This window comes from Petaurus breviceps, unplaced genomic scaffold, assembly GCF_028583685.1.
Source record: "Petaurus breviceps papuanus isolate PSGF00001 unplaced genomic scaffold, PetGlider_PUasm1.0 90842, whole genome shotgun sequence".
Classification (NCBI taxonomy): domain Eukaryota; kingdom Metazoa; phylum Chordata; class Mammalia; order Diprotodontia; family Petauridae; genus Petaurus; species Petaurus breviceps.
In genome coordinates this window covers 21,355,122-21,373,966 of record NW_027187358.1, presented here as the reverse complement: position 1 = coordinate 21,373,966, position 18,845 = coordinate 21,355,122, and the positions used below count along the sequence as shown (strand labels likewise).

General features: G+C 35.6%; 1 protein-coding gene across 14 annotated transcripts in view; it reads left to right on the top strand.

Moving 5' to 3' along the window:
* CCDC88A (coiled-coil domain containing 88A) overlaps nt 1-18,845 on the top strand; it is a 173,670-nt gene that overhangs the window by 123,912 nt on the left and 30,913 nt on the right. For all 14 annotated transcript variants that reach the window (XM_069071745.1, XM_069071744.1, XM_069071743.1 and 11 more), the window contains 5 exons: nt 4,874-5,038; nt 14,770-14,931; nt 16,032-16,309; nt 17,533-17,676; nt 18,384-18,570. In XM_069071745.1, the coding sequence (XP_068927846.1) occupies nt 4,874-5,038; nt 14,770-14,931; nt 16,032-16,309; nt 17,533-17,676; nt 18,384-18,570 (936 nt within the window). The remainder of the gene's footprint in view (nt 1-4,873; nt 5,039-14,769; nt 14,932-16,031; nt 16,310-17,532; nt 17,677-18,383; nt 18,571-18,845) is intronic.

Here is an 18,845-nt window from a genome sequence, read left to right as displayed (position 1 = left end):
CTCTCTCTCTCTCTCTCTCTCTCTCTCTCTCTCTCTCTCTCTCTCTCACACACACACACACACACACACACACACACACACACACACACTCACACACTTCTATATAAACTCAGATGGTTCTCTTTCACCACCAGCATCAAATATAAAAATCTTTTTGAAATTCAAAATCCTTTATAACTTTCTCATTCCTTCCTCCCCTTCTCCCCTCAACATACACACATACGTCTTTCCAGTTTTCTTACCTCATCACATGTGTTCTGTGATCCAGTGACACCTGCTTCCTTGTTCCAACTACAAGACATTCCATTTCCTGATTCCATGCATTTTCACTGGCTGTCTCCAATGCCTAGAATGCTCGCCCTTCTCATCTTCAGGCTTCCCTGGCTTCTTTCAGTTGCCAGCCAAAATCCTACCTTCTTCAGAAAGCCTTTACCCATCCCCTTTAATTCTAGCACCTTCCCTATCTTGACTATTTCCAATTTATCCTGTATATAGCTTTTGTGTACATAGTTGTTTACTTGTTATCTTCTCCATTAGACTGTGAGCACCATGAGAACAACAATGGTTTTTGTCTTTCGTTGTATCCCCAACACTTAGCACAGTTTCTGACACATAGTAGGCCTTAATGTTTAATGACTGACAGGATAAGTGGGTGTTAAGAATCTATGAGAGGTGATGAGATCATCAAATGATATAATATAGAGAGAAAGGAGAAAAAGGCTCAGGATAGAGTGTTACAGGATACCTACAGCTGGATGACACAGAGTTAAGAGAGCAAGAGGAAAGAAAGTGGGGATACATATCATCAGTCTTCTCAAAGAGTTTAGCCACAAAGGAGAGAAGAAATATAGAACAATAGTTATGGGGTGGACCAATCAAATAGGGTTTTTTTTTAGGATGGGGGAGACATGTCCATATTTATATACAATAGGGAAGGAAGCAGTAGACAGGGAAAGATTGAAGATAAATAAGATAGAGGAAATGAGAGAGAGGGCAGTTTGCTGGAGAATGGAATATGATCATTTGTTCAAATAGAGGCGTTTGCCTTGACAAAGAAATGGGCCTCCTCTTCATGTGTAACAGGGATAAAGGAAGAGATGGAGGCAGAAGGCATCTAAGTGATGTAAGAGGAGGAGGGAAGAAGTGGGAGTTCTTAGGGATTAGCCATTTTTTTTTCAATGAATTAGGAGGCACATTTCTCAGCTGAGAGGGTTAAAGGTATGGGAGACTTGAGGAGGGATGAAAAGGTTTGGAAAACCTTCCATAGTGACCTAATTGGGTCAATGTGAAAGGGATTGCTTTGGCACACGTTAGGCGCTTCTTATAAAAAGCAGATACACATCACTTTTGGGGAGGGTGGTATGAGGTTATTCACCAACTAATTTTTTTTAATTATAGAAAATCATGTTATGAGCTCCTCATCCAATTCCAGTCTTTTGCCTTTTTGTATCTCAAGTGCTTAGCACACAGCAGGTACTTAATAAATGTTTAATTGATTGAAATATTTTAGAACTCAGTACATTAACAAAGCACTTAATAGATCCCAAGAAAAGAAATTTTCTGATTTTAGCACAGTTTTATATGGATTATTTTAAATCAGAGTTTCTCTATAATTAATTTTACATATGTGTCTTTTATAATAAAAAATTAATTCAAATCTATTGGACAAAATAAATTATTTAAAAAAAATCTGTCAAGTCAAGAATGTGTCTGACTGTGGCTGATCAGATCAATACAAGCACATAATGCATGCTCTACCACAGGTGGGTCACAAATAGCCCATGTGAACTTTTGAGTTGGATTCTCTAAATTTGCCCATCTCTCGTTTCTTTTGAGCTACTTCAATTCTGCTTTGCTCATAGAGGACAGCACCTTCTCTGATGAGGATACACCATGCTGGGCAGTCCTTTGCCAGGGTGTCCCATGTCACACAATCAGTTTGCCAAGTTTTAAGAGAGCTCTTGAGAATGTCTTTGTATTACTTCTTCTCTCCACCTTGTGAATGCTTTCCCTATGTGAGTTCTCCATAAAATAGGATTTTAGATAAATATACATAGAATAATACTTATAGGAAATAAGTTTTTTTGTTTGTTTTTGGAGGGCAATTGGGTTTAAATAACTTGCTCAAGGTTATACAGCTAGTTTTGTGTGTGTGTGTGGGTGTTAAATATCTGAGGCCGGAACCAAACCCAGGTCCTCCTGACTCCAGGGCTGGCGCTTTACTCACTGTGCCACCTAGCCACCCAGGAAATAATTTTTAAACTGTAATTTTGATAGCAGGAAAGTTTTTGTTTTGGCTTATATCACATTGTCTAGGCCAGATGTGGGGAACCTATGACTTTGAGACCACATATGACTCTTTGGGTCCTCAGGTGCAGCCCTTTGAATCCAAATTTCACAGAACAAATCTCCTTAATAAAAGGATTTGTTCTGTAAAACTTGGACTCACAGGGCAGCTAGGTGTCATGGTGAATAGAGCACGGGCCCTGAAGTCAGGAGGACCTGAGTTCAAATCCAGTCTCAGACACTTAACACTTACTAGCTGTGTAATCTTGGGCAAGTCCCTTGCCCCCAATTGCTCTCCAAAGAAGCAAGAAAACAAAAACAAAAAAACTTGAATTCAATCAAAAGGCTGCACCCAAGTACCTAGAAGGCTACATGTGGCCTTGAGCCTGCAGGTTCCCCACCTCTGGCATAGGCTGAGAGAGTGCTATAGTCAAAGGAAAGAGGTCACAGGTGTAACAAAATTCAGAAGGATAAAATAGAGATGAGAGCAACAGTCAGATTGAGGGCAGAGGTATGTTATGGAACTAATAGCAATTAATAAGCAAACAATAATGAGAGGCTATGTGGTACAGTAGATAGAGCTGGCTTTGGAATCAGGAAGACCTGGTTCGTAATGACTGTGTGACATCAAACTTACCCTCTCAGTGTCCTAGTGAACCTGTTAAATCAATAATTGGCAAAGCAGGGGCTAATTTAAATTGGCAAAAGGAGTTCCCTTACTAGGTATTTCAATGAGATCACAATTGTGCTTTAAAATGATTAGTATGATGACTTGCATTCTTACAGTTTCAAATTTTTTTTTAATCTTATAGTTTTTCAAGTCTTGAATATTGCAGTGTTTAATTTATCCTCACAGCAACCCAAGATTTAGGGGTCTATTGTTACCCTTATTTTTGTAGATGAGAAAACTTGACCTGGTATAAAGAGATTAGATAATACTTGCCCAAGTATTAGACCTGGTATAAAGAAAGATTAGGTCATCCTGACCCTGAAGTCCAGCCCTCTGGCTGCAAGACTAAACAGCACCTCTCGTTGGGCAGGCAGTGTGGTCCAGGGGTAGAATTCTAAATTGAGAATCAGAATATTGACTCTGTCCTATATTCATGGAGTCATCTTAGGAAAAGCTTTTTACATCTCTGTGGTCCTCAGCATACTCATCAGTCAAAATGGACTCAGTGACCCCTGAAGGGGACACTGGCCTTCTTTCCCAAACCCCTGTTGGTGGGGACACTGGCCTTCTTTCCCAAACCCCTGTTGGTTCAGCCACAGAGGGTCCAGAGAGAAAGGATCACAGAGACAGTTTAGTCTACCCCTTTCCTTGAGGAAAGGATGTAAGTGATTTATCTAAGACCCTGAACAAATCTAGGGTTCCAGTGTAGGCTTCCTGAATCTTAGCACATCATAGCTTTCTTTCCTCTTACACAGACCTGAGAGCAGCTAGGGGGCACCCTGGTGCATAGAGTGCCCATCCTGGAGTCAGGAAGACTCATCTTCATGAGTCCAAATCCAGCCTAAGACATGTAGTAGCAGTGTGACCCAGGGCAAGTTACTTAACTCTGTTTGCTTCAATTTTCTCATCTGGAAAAAGGAGCTAGAGAAGGAAATAATGAACCAGTCCTGTTTCTCTGCCAAGAAAACCCCAAATAGGGTTATGATGAGTCAGACAAGACCGAATAAATACTGACCTAATAAATACTAACCTAGCTCTAATCCAAAGGTTTCCAAACTTAGTTTACTGACCCTTTAAAAAAAAATACTAAGTTCTACCCTGAAAAATCTACTTTCTTTTAACTCTTTAAAGATTTTTGGGGGGGGGGGGGGAAGGCAGGGCAGTTGGGGTTAAGTGACTTGCCCAAGGCATCATGGCTAGTAAGTGTTAAGTGTCTGAGGCTGGATTTGAACTCAGGTCCTCCTGACGCCAGGGCCAGTGTGTTATTCACTGTGCCACTTAGCCACCCCTGCTCTTTAATGATTTCTTTAAAAATTTGTGTCATTTCCAAAAAACATTTTTTAAGTTTAATAAATTGTCTTAAATTTAATAATTTATTGTAAATTTGTGGGTTTTTCCTGCATTGAAATTTCTGTGACACAATATCATGTCTTGTAACTGTATAGTATCATATTATATGGAAGTCATTACATGCACATATTCCTGCTGATGTATGCTGGACTTTCTGACAATGAGCAACATTCTCATCTACTACCACACTTGCTTTTTTAAGACCTGTCGGTGGACTTGACTACTGATGGGTTATTACTTGCATTTTTGTGTGTTTATTTGGAAAATAATGTAATCATTACAACTTTAACTCTGTTGCCCAACAGATGAAACATGTACAAATGGTTTTTCAAAATTCTCTTCTTTCCTTATGCTTCCACTGCCCCTTATTTTTATTCAAATCCCCCTACCTAAGCTCCTTTCCCCTCTCTGAATTGTTCCAGCACCCCGCAAGGTGATATTGCCCACTTTGGGAACGTCTGCTCTAGCAGAGTACATGATAAATATATTCATTTGAATCAACAATAAGGCGAATAACTTTAAAAATTGGTAATTTTTTCCATTTAAAATGTTTTGATGATATTTTAGGTGAAAAAAAATTATGAAGCTCTTAAACAAAGGCAAGAGGAAGAAAGAATGCTGCAGAATTCTCCTCCAAGATCTGGTGATGATACTAAATGGGAAAGAGAAAGTCAAGAGACAACTAGAGAGCTTTTGAAGGTTAAAGACAGGTTAATTGAGGTGGAGAGGAATGTAAGTATATTTTTATTTATTAGAATTTATTGAATTAAGCTGTTTAAAAATTAAAAATTTCTTAAAGTATAAATCAGGAAGTTTACCAAACTTTTCTTCTTTACTACTTCATTTTCAAAACATCTGTTACAAGTTTTAACAAATAATCTCAATATTCTTAAGGATTTATATTAACAAAACTTTTTTCAAAAAGTGAATGACATTTTTCATGATAACAGTAGTTTTTATTTTGATATATTAAATTTTCTTCCAAGTCACTCAACGTGTTTATTAGAAAAGTGCCGGTTTTCCAAAGAATCTGGGGGTGGAGTAATGATGACAAAGTAAAAGCAATGACTTGCTTGAGCTTTCTGCCAAATTCCCCCTCCAAAGTCCTGTAAAAAATAACTCTAAACAAATTCTAGATCAGCAGAACCCACAAAATGACAGAGTGAAACAAATTTCCAGCCCAAGACCTTGAGGAAGGTCAACAGGAAAGGTCTAATGCACCAGGCAGTTCAGCACAAAACATCAGCACAGTCTGGGCCCCTGAAGGCCCATAGCAGGCCTCAGGGGACTGAACCACTGGCAGCTGTGGTGCTTTCCAGGCTTCTCAACCCACAAATGCCAAAGACAGCTTAGAAGGTCAGTAGGAAAGGTTTGTAGGACCTGAGTGAGAGCGTGGTCCGGTCCTAGCCTTGGGGCGACAGCGGCAGTGGCAGCTGTTTCCAGAACTCTTGGCCCACAGATGTTGGGGGGATCGAGCAAATGATTAGAGGGGGATTGTAGGGATCTCTTGGTTGGCTCTGAGATAGGATTCTCTTGCTTGGCTTATGCTTGGATCTGGGCAGCAGTTCTGGGGTAAGGAAGAGCTCTGGTGTGGTGGAGCTTGTGGCAGTGGTAGAGAGGGAATCCTCCTCACAGTTCCAAGGCAGAAAAAAGAGTGCTTGTGGTCACTCAACAGATCAGAGCACCGGCCAGGAGATGAGTAAATACATCTTCTTTGATTATACCACCTTGAAAGCACTGAAAATTTACAGGTCCCTAGAAATATCTCTGAAAACAGCTGCACAAAACTGCTAAAGGTTGGGACAGTACACCCTCCATACTAGAAGAAGAGCCCTACCTTAACAAAGAGTTAAAAAGTCAAGTAATTGACTGGGGAAATAAGCAAACAATGGAAAAAACTCTTCACTATAGAATCTTACTTTGGTAACAAGGAAGATCAAAACATACAACCAGAAGAAGAAAACAAAGTCAAAGCTCCTATATCCAAAGCCTCCAAGAAAAATATGAATTGGTCTCAGGCCATGAAAGAGCTCAAAAAAAGATTTTGAAAATCAAGAGAAGCAGAGGAAGAATTGGGAAGGGAAATGAGAGTGATGCAAGAAGATCATGAAAAACAAGTAAGCAGCTTGCTAAAGGAGACTGCAAAAAATGCTAAAAAATAGACTAACCCAAATAGCAAAAGAGATCCAAAAAGCCAATGAGGAATAAGAATGCCTTAAAAAGTAGAATTGGCCAAATGGAAAAGTCAGTCAAAAAATTCACTGAAGAAAATAATTTTTAAAAAATTAAAATGGAGCAAATGGAAGCTAATGAAAGTCATTATCAAGCTCCAACTAAAAGCCTAGACATCATCTTTCAAGAAGTTATCAAGGAAAACTGCCCTGATATTCTAGAACCAGAGGGTAAACTAGAAATTGAAAGAATCCACTGATCACCTCATGAAAGAGATCCCAAAAGGAGAACTCCTAAGAATATTATAGTCAAATTCCAGAGTTCCCAGGTCAAGGAGAAAATATTGCCAGCAGCCAGAAAAAACAATTCAAGTATGGTGGAAACACAGTCAGGATAACACAAGGTTTACCAGCTTCTATGTTAAGGTATTGGAGGGCTTGAAATATGATATTCCAGAGATAAAAGGAGCTAGGATTAAAACCAAGAATCACCTACCCACCAAAACTGAGTATTATTCTTCAAGGGGGAAAATGGATATTCAACTAAATAGAGAACTTTCAAATATTCTTGATGACAAGAACAGAGCTGAATAGAAAATTGATTTTCAAATATAAGAATCAAGAGAAATATGAAAAGGTAAACAAGAAAGAAAAATCATAAGGGACTTATTAAAGTTGAACTGTTTACATTCTTACATGGAAAGATGATATTTGTAACTCATGAGACCTTTCTCAACTATTAGGGTAGTTGGATGAGATAGATAGATAGATAGATAGATAGATAGATAGATAGATAGATAGATAGATAGATAGATAGATAGATAGATAGATAGATAGATATGGCACAGGGTGAGTTGAATATGAAGATATGATATCTAAAAAATAAAATTAAGGGGTGGGAGAGGAATGTACTGGGAGAAGGAGAGAGGGAGAGGTAGAATAGGGTAAATTATCTCACTTTAAAAAAGCAAGAAAAGGCTTTTACAATGGAGGGAAAGGGGTAGAGGTGAGAGGGAGTGAGTGAACCTTATTCTCATCAGATTTGGCTTAAAGAGGGAATAACATACACACTCAGTTGGATATGGAAATCTGTCTTAACCCTACAGGAAAGTAGGGGGGAAGGGGTTAAAAGAGGGGAGATGATAGAATGGAGGACAGATTGAGGGATGGGGTAATCAGAAGCAGACAAATTTGAGGAGGGACAGGGTCAAAGGAAAAAATAGAATAAATGGAGGTTGGGATAGGATAGAGGGAAATATAGTAAATCTTTCACAACATGACTATTATGGAAGTGTTTTGCATGACTACACATGTGTAGGTGATATTGAATTGCTTGCCTTAATGAGGGTGGGTGGGGAGGGAAGAAGGGAGAGTTTTACAACAAATGTTTTATGAACAAATGTTAAAAATTGTTTTTACATGCAGCTGGGAAATAAGATATATGGGCAATGAGGAATAGAAATCTTGCCCTATTGGAAAATAGACAGGGAAGGGGATAAGAGAAAGGTTGGGGGGGATTGATAGAAGGGAAGCTGCATTGGGGGAAGTGGTCATCAATACATGCTGTCTTGGAGTGGGGGAGAGGGGAGAGATGAAGAGCAAATTTGGAACTCAAAATTTGGCAAGTAAGTGTTGAAAACTAAAAATAAATTAATGAAAAAATTTTATTTTTAAATTTAAATTTTTAAATTAAAAATTTTTTAAAAAGAAAAGTGCCATTAAAAATCCAAAAAAGCCCTACTCTGATGACTCATCGTAGTGTGGAAAGTATTGGGTGCAATGGTGGACAGTCTGCAATTTTAGTCCAAGGACCTGTCAAGCAAAGGTTGGGAGTTCATCACCAGGTTGAACACAAGATAATGAATTATTCAGTCGCTGCAACTTTGAGACCATCTACTACCAGCCCAGAGAAAGTATAATCATTGTCAGCCGAGGGAATGCCAGAATCATATAATCTTAAGAACTAGAAGAGAATTTAGAAGCTTTTCTCACCTGTATCTAAACAAGAATGTCCAAAGAGGCTAGCTTCTGCTTAAAAACCTCCAGTGAAAAGGAACTGTACTATTTCCTGAGGCATCCAATTCCATTTTTAACAGCCCTGATTTTTTAAGTTTTGACTATCAGTCTGGTTATGCCGACATTATTCCTCTAAGCCTATATCTTTTTTTTCTGCAATTCCCATCCATTGTTCCTAGTTTTGCCCCCTGGGGCAAATCAGAACAGATCTTCAAGATGATAGCCTTTCAGATTTTCTAAGGCAAAAGTATCTTGCAAGTCCCTTCTGAGTATTTTTTTTCTCTGTGCTGAACAGCTTTAGTGCTTTTTTTTTTTTTTTTTGCTTTTTGCAGGGGGGAAGGTAGGGCAATTGGGGTTAAGTGACTTGCCCAAGGTCACACGGCTAGTTTTTTTTTGTGTGTTAAGTGTCTGAGGCCGAATTTGAACTTAGGTCCTCCTAACTCCAGGGCAGATGCTCTATTCACTGTGCCACCTAGCCTCCCAGAGCTTTAGTTCTTTAAACTAAACCTCAGATACAAGTCACATTCTTTCCAAATCTTTGTTCTTTATTTATTATATTCTTTATTCATTAACCATAGAATTCTTGTGACTTCTAAATTACCTAATTCCTTATTCATTGCTTACAAAATGGTTTCAACATAGTTGTAGAGGTTTGGGATTACAGTATTACACTTTGCTAATAAATACCACAATATAAAATAATGTGTACTCTAATATAAAAAATGCTTTGTTACTTCAGGTTTTATAAAACAAATTATTTCCCTGTTTTATCAGTTGGATTACTATACACTACTCTTAAAATTCAAGAAATATTTGCATGTCTTTATACATCACCCTAACATATTTTAGTTCATATCAGTAATCTCATAACCTCAGTGAAAGATAGATAACATACAGGTATTACAGAAGAATCCATATTGGAAGAGCATTGACAACTGAAGTCAACTCACAGTTTCAGTGATGCAGTGATGATGTAATTTAAATTGATAAGCAAAATGTTGAGAATGGGGAATAGACAAAACAGAATTTTTTATCTTGTTGAAGTTAATAAACATATTTTAAAACAAATGATAAATAATGGAGTTGACAGTTTCACTGTGAGAAACTCATTCTTTTACTTTGTAAATATGGAATTTTTCTGAGTTGAAATCAAATAGACTAAAAGAAGAAAAAAAAAACCATATTGTTAAACACTAGAATTGAATAACTCGTCTGTAACCTATTTAAACCAGGTTTGCAAAGGCATAGAGAAAATTTCACTTCCATATTTTGATGAATCATAATTTCAGTAAACAGTATAACCTTTGAAGACTCTTTATGGCTGTAGGCCCTCGATCTTTTAATATGACACCTATCCATGCCTTCTTATCCTGTGCAACTTGTATCCATGTTCTTCTATAAATCCTTCATAGAGCATCTACCCAATTAATTGATAACTTTATTCTAGCTTTTATAGCATACAGAGTATCAGAAAGGTCTTAGTGTATTTTAAAGGTATTCAAGCTTAACGCTGACCCCTGTTCTGGCTTCCCATTTGTTATCCTTAAGTATTTCTCTTAGACTTAACCACATCTGTTTCCTACACGAGGCCTTTTTTTTTTTTTTACTGCTTCTTATATGACAGTTATCTTTTGTAGTATCAAAAAGCATTTATCAACTGACCATATTCTTTGTAATATGCACCACATGTGCTAGGTGCCAATACAGAAGTAAGATTGTTCATGTATTTCCCATTTTAACAGATGAATAAGGAAGATATATAAAATAAATATACAGTGATGGTGGTGGGAAGGGATGGGGCATTAACAACGGAGGGAATAAAGAATTCTGGGATTGAGCTATAACCTGTTATAGGCATACAGAGGAAAAAGATAGATTTTCACATACAGGAAACAAGTAGGCCAGTTGGGCTAGAATGTAGAATGACTAAGGGAAAAAGTATTATTGTGTAATCATATTGGAAAGATTAAGTAGGAGATTTTGAAGGACTTTAATTCCAGATGGAGTTTATATTTTATCCTAAAGGCTGCAGGGAATCATTGAAGTTTTGAGCAACATGCATTTATTTATTTATTTTAAAGCAGTTGGGGTTAAGTAACTTGCTCAAGGTTACACGGCCAGTTATTTTGTGTGGGTGCCAAGTATCTGAGTCTGGAACCTATCCCGGGTCTCCCGACACCGGGGCCACACTCTTACTCACTGCGCCACCTGGCCGCCCCATGCATTTATTAAGTTCCTACTGACTCTTGAGTTGAAGGACTTGTCTTCAGATCCTGCCTCTGACATTTGCTACCTTTGTGAAAGGTGACTAGGTAGATTAAATACTTGACTGGGAGTTTGGAAGGCCAGAGTTTGAATCATCCCTCAGTTGCTAGCAAGACACCAGATAATTCTAGGGGTCATAAAGCAGAGGGTCTAGACAGAGAGAATGGTTAAGGAAGAGAGTAAAAGAAATCCTTTCTGGAAAGGGGAACAAAAAAATCTTGTCTAAATAACTAATGAATAGTATTATTTGAAGGAGGAATCTATTTGAGATGAAAACAAAGGGGGAGAGTAAAATAACCAGACTGTATAAAATCACCCAAATGTATCTATGTGCAGAATATTTTGGAGAACTGCCCCATTTTTTTAGGAAATTTAGAAGATATCCTTCTTCTTTTTGGCTTTTGCATACAACTTACACAAACACTTAAAAAAATTATATTGGTCTCTACATTGCCAGAATTTCTCCCATCATTCCTCCCTCTTTCCTCTCGTAGGGAACCATCTCATTTTTAACAGTATTTTTAAAAGAAAAGAAGTTAAAAAAAAAACAGAACTGATCAATACATTTCTATATCAGAATTCGTCATCCTCTCAAATGGAAATAATTTTGATTAATTTTTTTTATCAGTACATCAAAGAAGTCTGAAAATATGTGCAGTGTTCTACATCCATGGACCTCCTTTCTTGACTCTAGCATAGTAATGTTTTGGTCCTCTTTGAGGATAAAGGACAACAACCAACCAACCAGTATTCTAATAATCACTATTCTAATACATCCTCCTCTTAGCTGTACAGAGTGAGCTTTCTAAAGTACAGGCATGACCATTCATTCACCTCCAGGATCAAATATAAAATGCTCTCATTTTTAAAACTCCTACTTACCTCTCTAGTCCTCTTATTCCTTTCTTCTCTTCAAATACTTTGGGATCTAGTAACATTGGCTTCCTTGTTCCTCACACACAGTGCTCCATTTCTGACTCCTGGCTTCTTTGAGATCCTAGCTAAAGCCCCACTTTCTGCAAGAACCTTTTCGCAACCCCCCTCGTTACCCTTATTGCCCACCCTCTGAGATTATACACAATATATCTTTCACGTTTAAAAAGTTAGAGACACATAATTTCTGGGTAATTAATAATTTTATTAATAATGCTAGCATATTACCAATAAAATGGGTCAGTGGGATTCTCAAATGCCAAAGATGCATCATGGTGGTGGGCTCACAGTTTATATGCCCTTGGAAGAATGGGGTGTTCCTGAGGGTGGCAATCAACTCTGATTAGTTAACAGTTAATGAGAGAGAATAAATATTATGATGAGAAGTGAACCTATTCTAATGAAGGGCTAGAAGACATAACTTTGATTATGTCATTTACTTCTAAATTGCCCACGGACCTTGAGCTATCTAACCAAAGAATTTATATCCCCTACCCAAATCTGAGCAGAACAGTGGGCTGGGAGTTTCACCTTAGATTAAATTCTTCGAAAGATTGGGTGGGGTAGCTATAATAGCTAAGATTGAGGAGACTGTTAGTCCTGTCTCCTCTTATCAGTTCTGTCTTTCTGAGGCTGAGCCTTGACATGAGGGCTTTAGAGAAAGGGAGAGAACTCTGAATCTCCCCAAAGCATTCATTATTAATAATCATTTCTCTTAGTACACAGTTGTTTGCATGCTCCTTGATGGCAGAGATTTTTTGTCTTTCTTTGTATCCTTGTGCCTCACAGTCTCTGCCACTTTGACACTTAAATGCTAATTTACTGAATGACTGACACACTAGTGGTGGTGAGACTTTCTGAACCCCTCTTAGCTTGTCTGGGTACTATACTTGACAAGCTTGGTAAAACCTGTTAGAGTTTGTGTTCATCTGGCATAGTTATATCTTGGAGTTCTGTGGATTATAGATAAAAATAGAAAACCAGAGTCCCTGCCCTGAAGAAATTTTCATTTTAACAGAGCATGACAGTATATACAGGAGAATGGTAGCTAAAGAGCAACCCATTGGTCCTGAAAGTTATAGAAATAGTGAATGGGGTTCTACAGGAATAAATTGATAAACACTATCCAAGAATACTGGCAGTTTGTTTGATGGGAAGGGGAAGTCAAGATGGTTGTATAAGCTAAGGAGAAGATGACCTAAGATTAGGGAGGGAGTGACGTGAAGCTCATGACTGGGAATTTCCTGAAATAATGGTCCAGAAGAGTTAAGTCACCAATTAAGGAGACATAAGAGAGTTTCCAGGACAGAAGTTATTCTAGGAAAGTGATTCTCAATCATCGTTTCATTATCCCTTTATACTTTTAAAAATTGTTGAGCTAGCTCCCCAAAGAATTTTTTTTTATGTTGGTTACATCATTTATTTACCATATTAGAAATTAAAATGTCTTTGTATTATTAGGAGAGCAGTTTGATTTCATGAATCCCCTGAAAGTGTCTCAGGCACTCCCATGCATCTGTGGACAACACTTTGACAACTACTGTTCCAGGGATGGTCTCAGGTGTATAGGTTCTTTCCTTTTCCTTACAGAAAACACACAAAATAAATTAAAAGCAAAATAATTTGCATAGCATAAATTATTTAGTATGATAAAGTAAGCAAGTAGCTATTTATAAAAGTGCTTCAAAGAATTATAAAATGCTCTTTTTAAAAATTATTTTACTTATCCAGATTTTAACTAGTTAAAACCATGTTGTCTTAGTATATAGATATAAAACTTTAATGTGGCATAGCAGACCTATAAAACTCATGTTATTCTTGATCTTTGACATTTATTCTGATAAAAAGGACATTCTATTGGAATTCAATTCTAATTTTTCTCTATATTTTATATTTTTAGGACAGGTCCTACTATTTTCAATTGTTTAATATTTTTCTTCTATTTTTAAATGATTTCTTCTTTGTGATGCAGATATATAAATTATGAGGTATTAAACTCTGAGACTAAAAATTCTAGATATATTCAGAGTAAATAAATATTTGAACACTTTTCTTGTTAATTGCAGTGTTATGTTATGTGAATGTAATAATTGAAAATGTTTTCTATTGTACCTTGTCCAAGAAGTGCAGACAAAATATAATTTTAATGAAATTTTATACTCTAAATATATGAAATAAATATAGGTCAGGTACATTAAGTATCATGGACAAAGTTTTCAAAGAGGACTATTTAAATTGGTCTTATTGACTTATTTGCTCCCTAGTTTGCATTATTTGTCATATACTAAAAGTTTACTGCTATTCCATTCCAACTCTTTGTGTGCCAATGTTCATAGGGTAGCATATAATTTTTCCAGTATTGCACAGTAGATAGAATCAAACCTAGATACAATAGTTATAATTAAATTGTACTGAATTGGCTTCAGAAGACCTGGGTTTGAGTCTCTACTAACTAATTCTCCATAATATTTAGCAAATTATTTAACCTCTTTGACCTTCCTTCCATTCATGTGAAAAATGAGTATAAAATCTCAGATAGGCTTTTCCCACTACTTTACCAGGTTGTGATGAGGGTTGAATTAAATAACATGTTAAGTCCTTTGCCATTGTAAAGAAGTTTGCAGAAATTTGTTATTTTATTGGAATTGCCTTTTCTTCCTTGGATTTCCATTGAAATTTTAAGTTTAATAAGAGGCAGTGTGATGCAGTGAATGTAGAATGCTGGGTTTAGAATGGGAAAGATCTTGGTTAATTTCCCATCTCTAGCACTATTAAATATTTTACTTTGGAAAAGTTATTTTACTTAAGTGTACCTCAGACAACTCCCTAGGACTTATTTACTAAATCAGAGGTTGCAGTCTTCTGTTAGAAGGAATACCCTTACTAGAAGTTCACCAGGCTGACAAAAGTACAGATGATTCCATTGAGTTTAAGATTATCATGTAAAATACTTTCTGAATAAGACTTCCAAAAATCCTTGCCTAATCTGTAATTATTTTAGATACTTGTGTTTTATTCAGCAAATAGATCATAGACCTGAGTTTGTATTTTTTTAATTTATGTTGTTTCTTTACTAAGAATGCCACCCTGCAAGCAGAGAAACAAGCATTGAAAACTCAATTGAAGCAACTTGAGACACAGAACAATAATCTACAGGCCCAGATTCTTGCACTTCAGCGGCAGACTGTTTCTTTACAAGAACAAAATACTACCCTTCAGACTCAGAATGCTAAGCTTCAGGTAATTTTTATGTAACATTTTTGGTGAGAGGGTTTTATCAAAAGTGGAAATTCTTTTATGAATGGGAAACTTTGGTATCAATTAGCAGTCTTGCCAAATACTTTATACTGATTTCTTGGTTTAAAAACTTAATCATAGGAGCAGCTAGGTGGCACAGTGAATAGTGCACCAGCCCCTGAGTCAGGGGGACCTGAGTTCAGATTTGACTTCAGACACTTAACGCTTACTAGCTGTGTGATATTAGGCAAGTCACTTAACCCCAATTACTCTGCCTTCCCCCCTCCAAAAAGACAAACAAAACAAAACAAAACTTAACCATGGGTGAAGTAAAATATTTATAGTGCTTTGATTAGAGTATCTATATCAAGATTATTAGGCTTCTAAGTAAAAAAAAAATAAGAGTAATAGGGTATGTTAATACAAAATATAAAATAAATTATAGAACTTTTTAAAAAGTTGAGATTGTAGTGGATATTGTTTCAGAGTATATATGGCTATAGCATATGAACCCTGGTTTCCTTTTCCCAGATCTTTAATTGAGTCAGTTACTAGAAAAAGAGATATTCAGGTAGGGCTTTTTAAATAATTTTTGAACTCTAAGACTTACCTGGGTTCTTGGTCTCATTAATTTGTCAAGTCACTAGATAGTAAGTGCTTAACGTGTGCAAGGCACTGAGAGTATAAAGACAAAAACAAAAAATTCCTTCCTTCCAAAAATCCTACCATAGCTTGAGAAGGGAAGAATTAGTTCTGTCACTTAAAAAAAATCAGTCGTCTTCACCTTCAAAACAGTAGGAAAAAATGTGTCAGCTAGAAACCTGAAAGGAATGAAGAAGAGGTTTCCTTCTCTTTGTCTGGCTGTAATTAGAAACATGTTATCATTCTAACTTTAGCTCTTTTTAGTTTTAGTTTAGCAAAAATTTTAGTTGTTTTAAAACTTTTATAAAGTTTAAAGTAGATATGAGCAGATTTATGATTCCTTAATTTATAAGAATTCCTCATAATGTTCCAAAATACTTTTTACTCACTTTTTGCTAAATCGATATTAGATTTCTTTTATCATCTGATAATTATATATTATATTGTGACTATTATTACAGGTGGAAAACTCTACCCTTAATTCCCAAAATACCTCACTTATGAACCAGAATGCCCAGTTATTAATTCAGCAGTCTGCCTTGGAAAATGAAAATGAATGTATAGTCAAAGAAAGAGAAGAACTGAAATCTCTCTATGATGCACTGGTCAAAGACCATGAAAAATTGGAAAATCTTCATGAACGTCAGGCTTCTGAATATGAGTCCCTCATTGCCAAACATGGAACACTAAAGTCTATACACAAAAATCTTGAGGTGGAACATAAAGACCTCGAAGATCGGTAATTTTTGTTGTTTTCTTATTAAAACATGTAAATAGTTTTTTTCAAGTCGGCTTAATGAATTTCATACATTAAGTAAACATCAAAGAAATACTTTGTAAAATCACTGTTTCTTCAAGTCTTAAATATTTTAAAAATATATTTATTGATACCTTTCATCTTTACCTAATAGTCGTTTCCCATCTATTCTTCCAGACTAAACCCTCCCTTCTAACAAAGGAAAAACAATTAATTAAAAATATATGATAAACCACATCTAACAATATATAAAATAATCTGTCCTTATATAGTCCTACCCCTCTCTATGTGTGTTTCATTATCATTTCTCTAGGACCTTCACTGGTTTTTCTGTTATTCAGAATTTTATTTCCATTTAGTGACTTTTTTATATATTTGTAGTCACTCTGTATATCGTTTTCTTGGTTCTTTTTATTTTGCTTTGCAGTAATTCATAAATATGCATGTATTTTTCTGAATTCTTCATATTCAAAATGTCTTTTAACACAGTATTATCCCACTGTGTTCATCAACCATAGTTTTTTCATGTGTTCCCCAATTGATAGGCACCTACCTTGCTTCCAGTTCCACAAATAATATTGCTATGATTATTTTCTAAGTCTTTCACATTTTTTTCCATCTTCTACTTCCTTTGGAACTATATGTTCAATAGTAAAGACTTTGTTATCCTCAGTATCATTATGCCTAATTTAGTTATTTTTCTTGCATAATTCCAAATTGAAATATTTAACTTTTATACTAATTAACAATTCTACCAGCTGTGCATCAATATGCTTGACTTCCCAACTATTCTTACATTGATTTTTCTCACTTTTTACTATCTCTTTCAGTTTTCATGGTGTGAAGTAAAACTTGTTTTAATTTACATTTCTCTTAGTGAGTTGGAGCAGGTTTTCATGTGGTTTATGTTTTATTTATAGTTCATGGGTTTTTTTTTTTTATAAAACTTCTTATTTTCTAACTATTTTTTGTAGAATAGCTCTTGTTGATATAAATTTATATCAGTTCCCTTTGGTTTTGGATATCAGGCCTTAACTGGTGATATTTCATGCAGATACTTTCCCACATTCTACCATATCTTTTCTAATTCTGCTCTTATTTATTTATTCATTCATTCATTCGCTCATTTATTTATTGCTAAAAGGACATTTTAAGTTAAATCTTTAACTTTCCCTCCCTGCTTCCCCTCTACCCCACCTCCCCAGCTATAACCAGTTACTGAAACAGAAAGGACAGTTGGAAGAATTGGAAAAAATGCTCAAAGTTGAGCAAGAGAAAATGATGCAAGAAAATAAGAAACATGAAACTGTAGCTGCAGAATACAAGATACTTCGAGGTGAAAATGATAGGTAATGACTAAATATATCCAGTCCTATATTTTCTTAAATTCTAAATTAAAATTTGCTTGTCAGAGTACCATTCATGATGATAATCCCAGCTCTGGACTGAGAATTTTTAGATAAATAAGAGACTATTTATTTCTTCACAGAGTAGATGCTTAAATAAATGTTTGTAGAAATATTGAATTTAATTGTGTAAATGATTTCATTTAGTTGTGTTCCCTATATATTCTCAAATCAGTAATTAAAGAATAAGCTGCCTATCCAAGGATTCAATAGTAAGTTGAACAGATATAATTTCTTTATTGATTCTGTCTACTTTGCACTGTATGTTAAAAACCCTTTAATTTTATATGAAATAAAAATTGAATATTCATTTTCTGTTTTGTACTTTAAACATTTTCTTACAGTTAATCACTTCTAAGAAAGATGATGGTACTTTATGACAGATTGTTGAATATAAATTTTGTGTAGTCATACTATTTATTTTCAAGTAAAAAGAAATGTCTATAATTTAATCAGTAATGATCTTTTTTAATCCCTCTCTGTTTTAAGGATTTTTTAAATATAAAATTGTATTCAAGAAAACTTTGCCTTCCTCAGTACCATTATACACAACTTAGTGAGTCTAAACATTAGCATGGCATTACAAATTAAAAATAAAAAGTTAGCCAGTTTGAAAATCTTACAAATCTTTGCTGATTTTCTAATTAAAGGTTGAGTCACACATATAATCAACTGCTGAGAGAGACTGAAATTTTACAAACTGACCACAAGAATTTAAAGAGCCTATTAAACAATTCCAAATTGGAACAGACAAGATTAGAAGCTGAATTTTCAAAGCTAAAGGAACAGTATCAACAGCTGGATATTACATCCACTAAACTGAATAACCAATGTGAGGTGAGCTCCCACAACTTTGTTTCTTTTAATTCATAATGCTATGCTCTGTTTGGGGGAAACACTATGGCATCACTAAAAATTGACTTGTTGGAGTTAGAATTGGAGCATTGAGGCATAAGAAATTGGAAACTGCCAGTAAGAAAAAGTTTAGTCTATTTTGATATCTACTACTAACACAATTTATCTATGTTAATGAGGGTCAAGGACATTTTAAAGAACTCCCTAGACTACTCTTATCATTGATTTCAGTCTCATTTACCATTCAAATCTTTTAT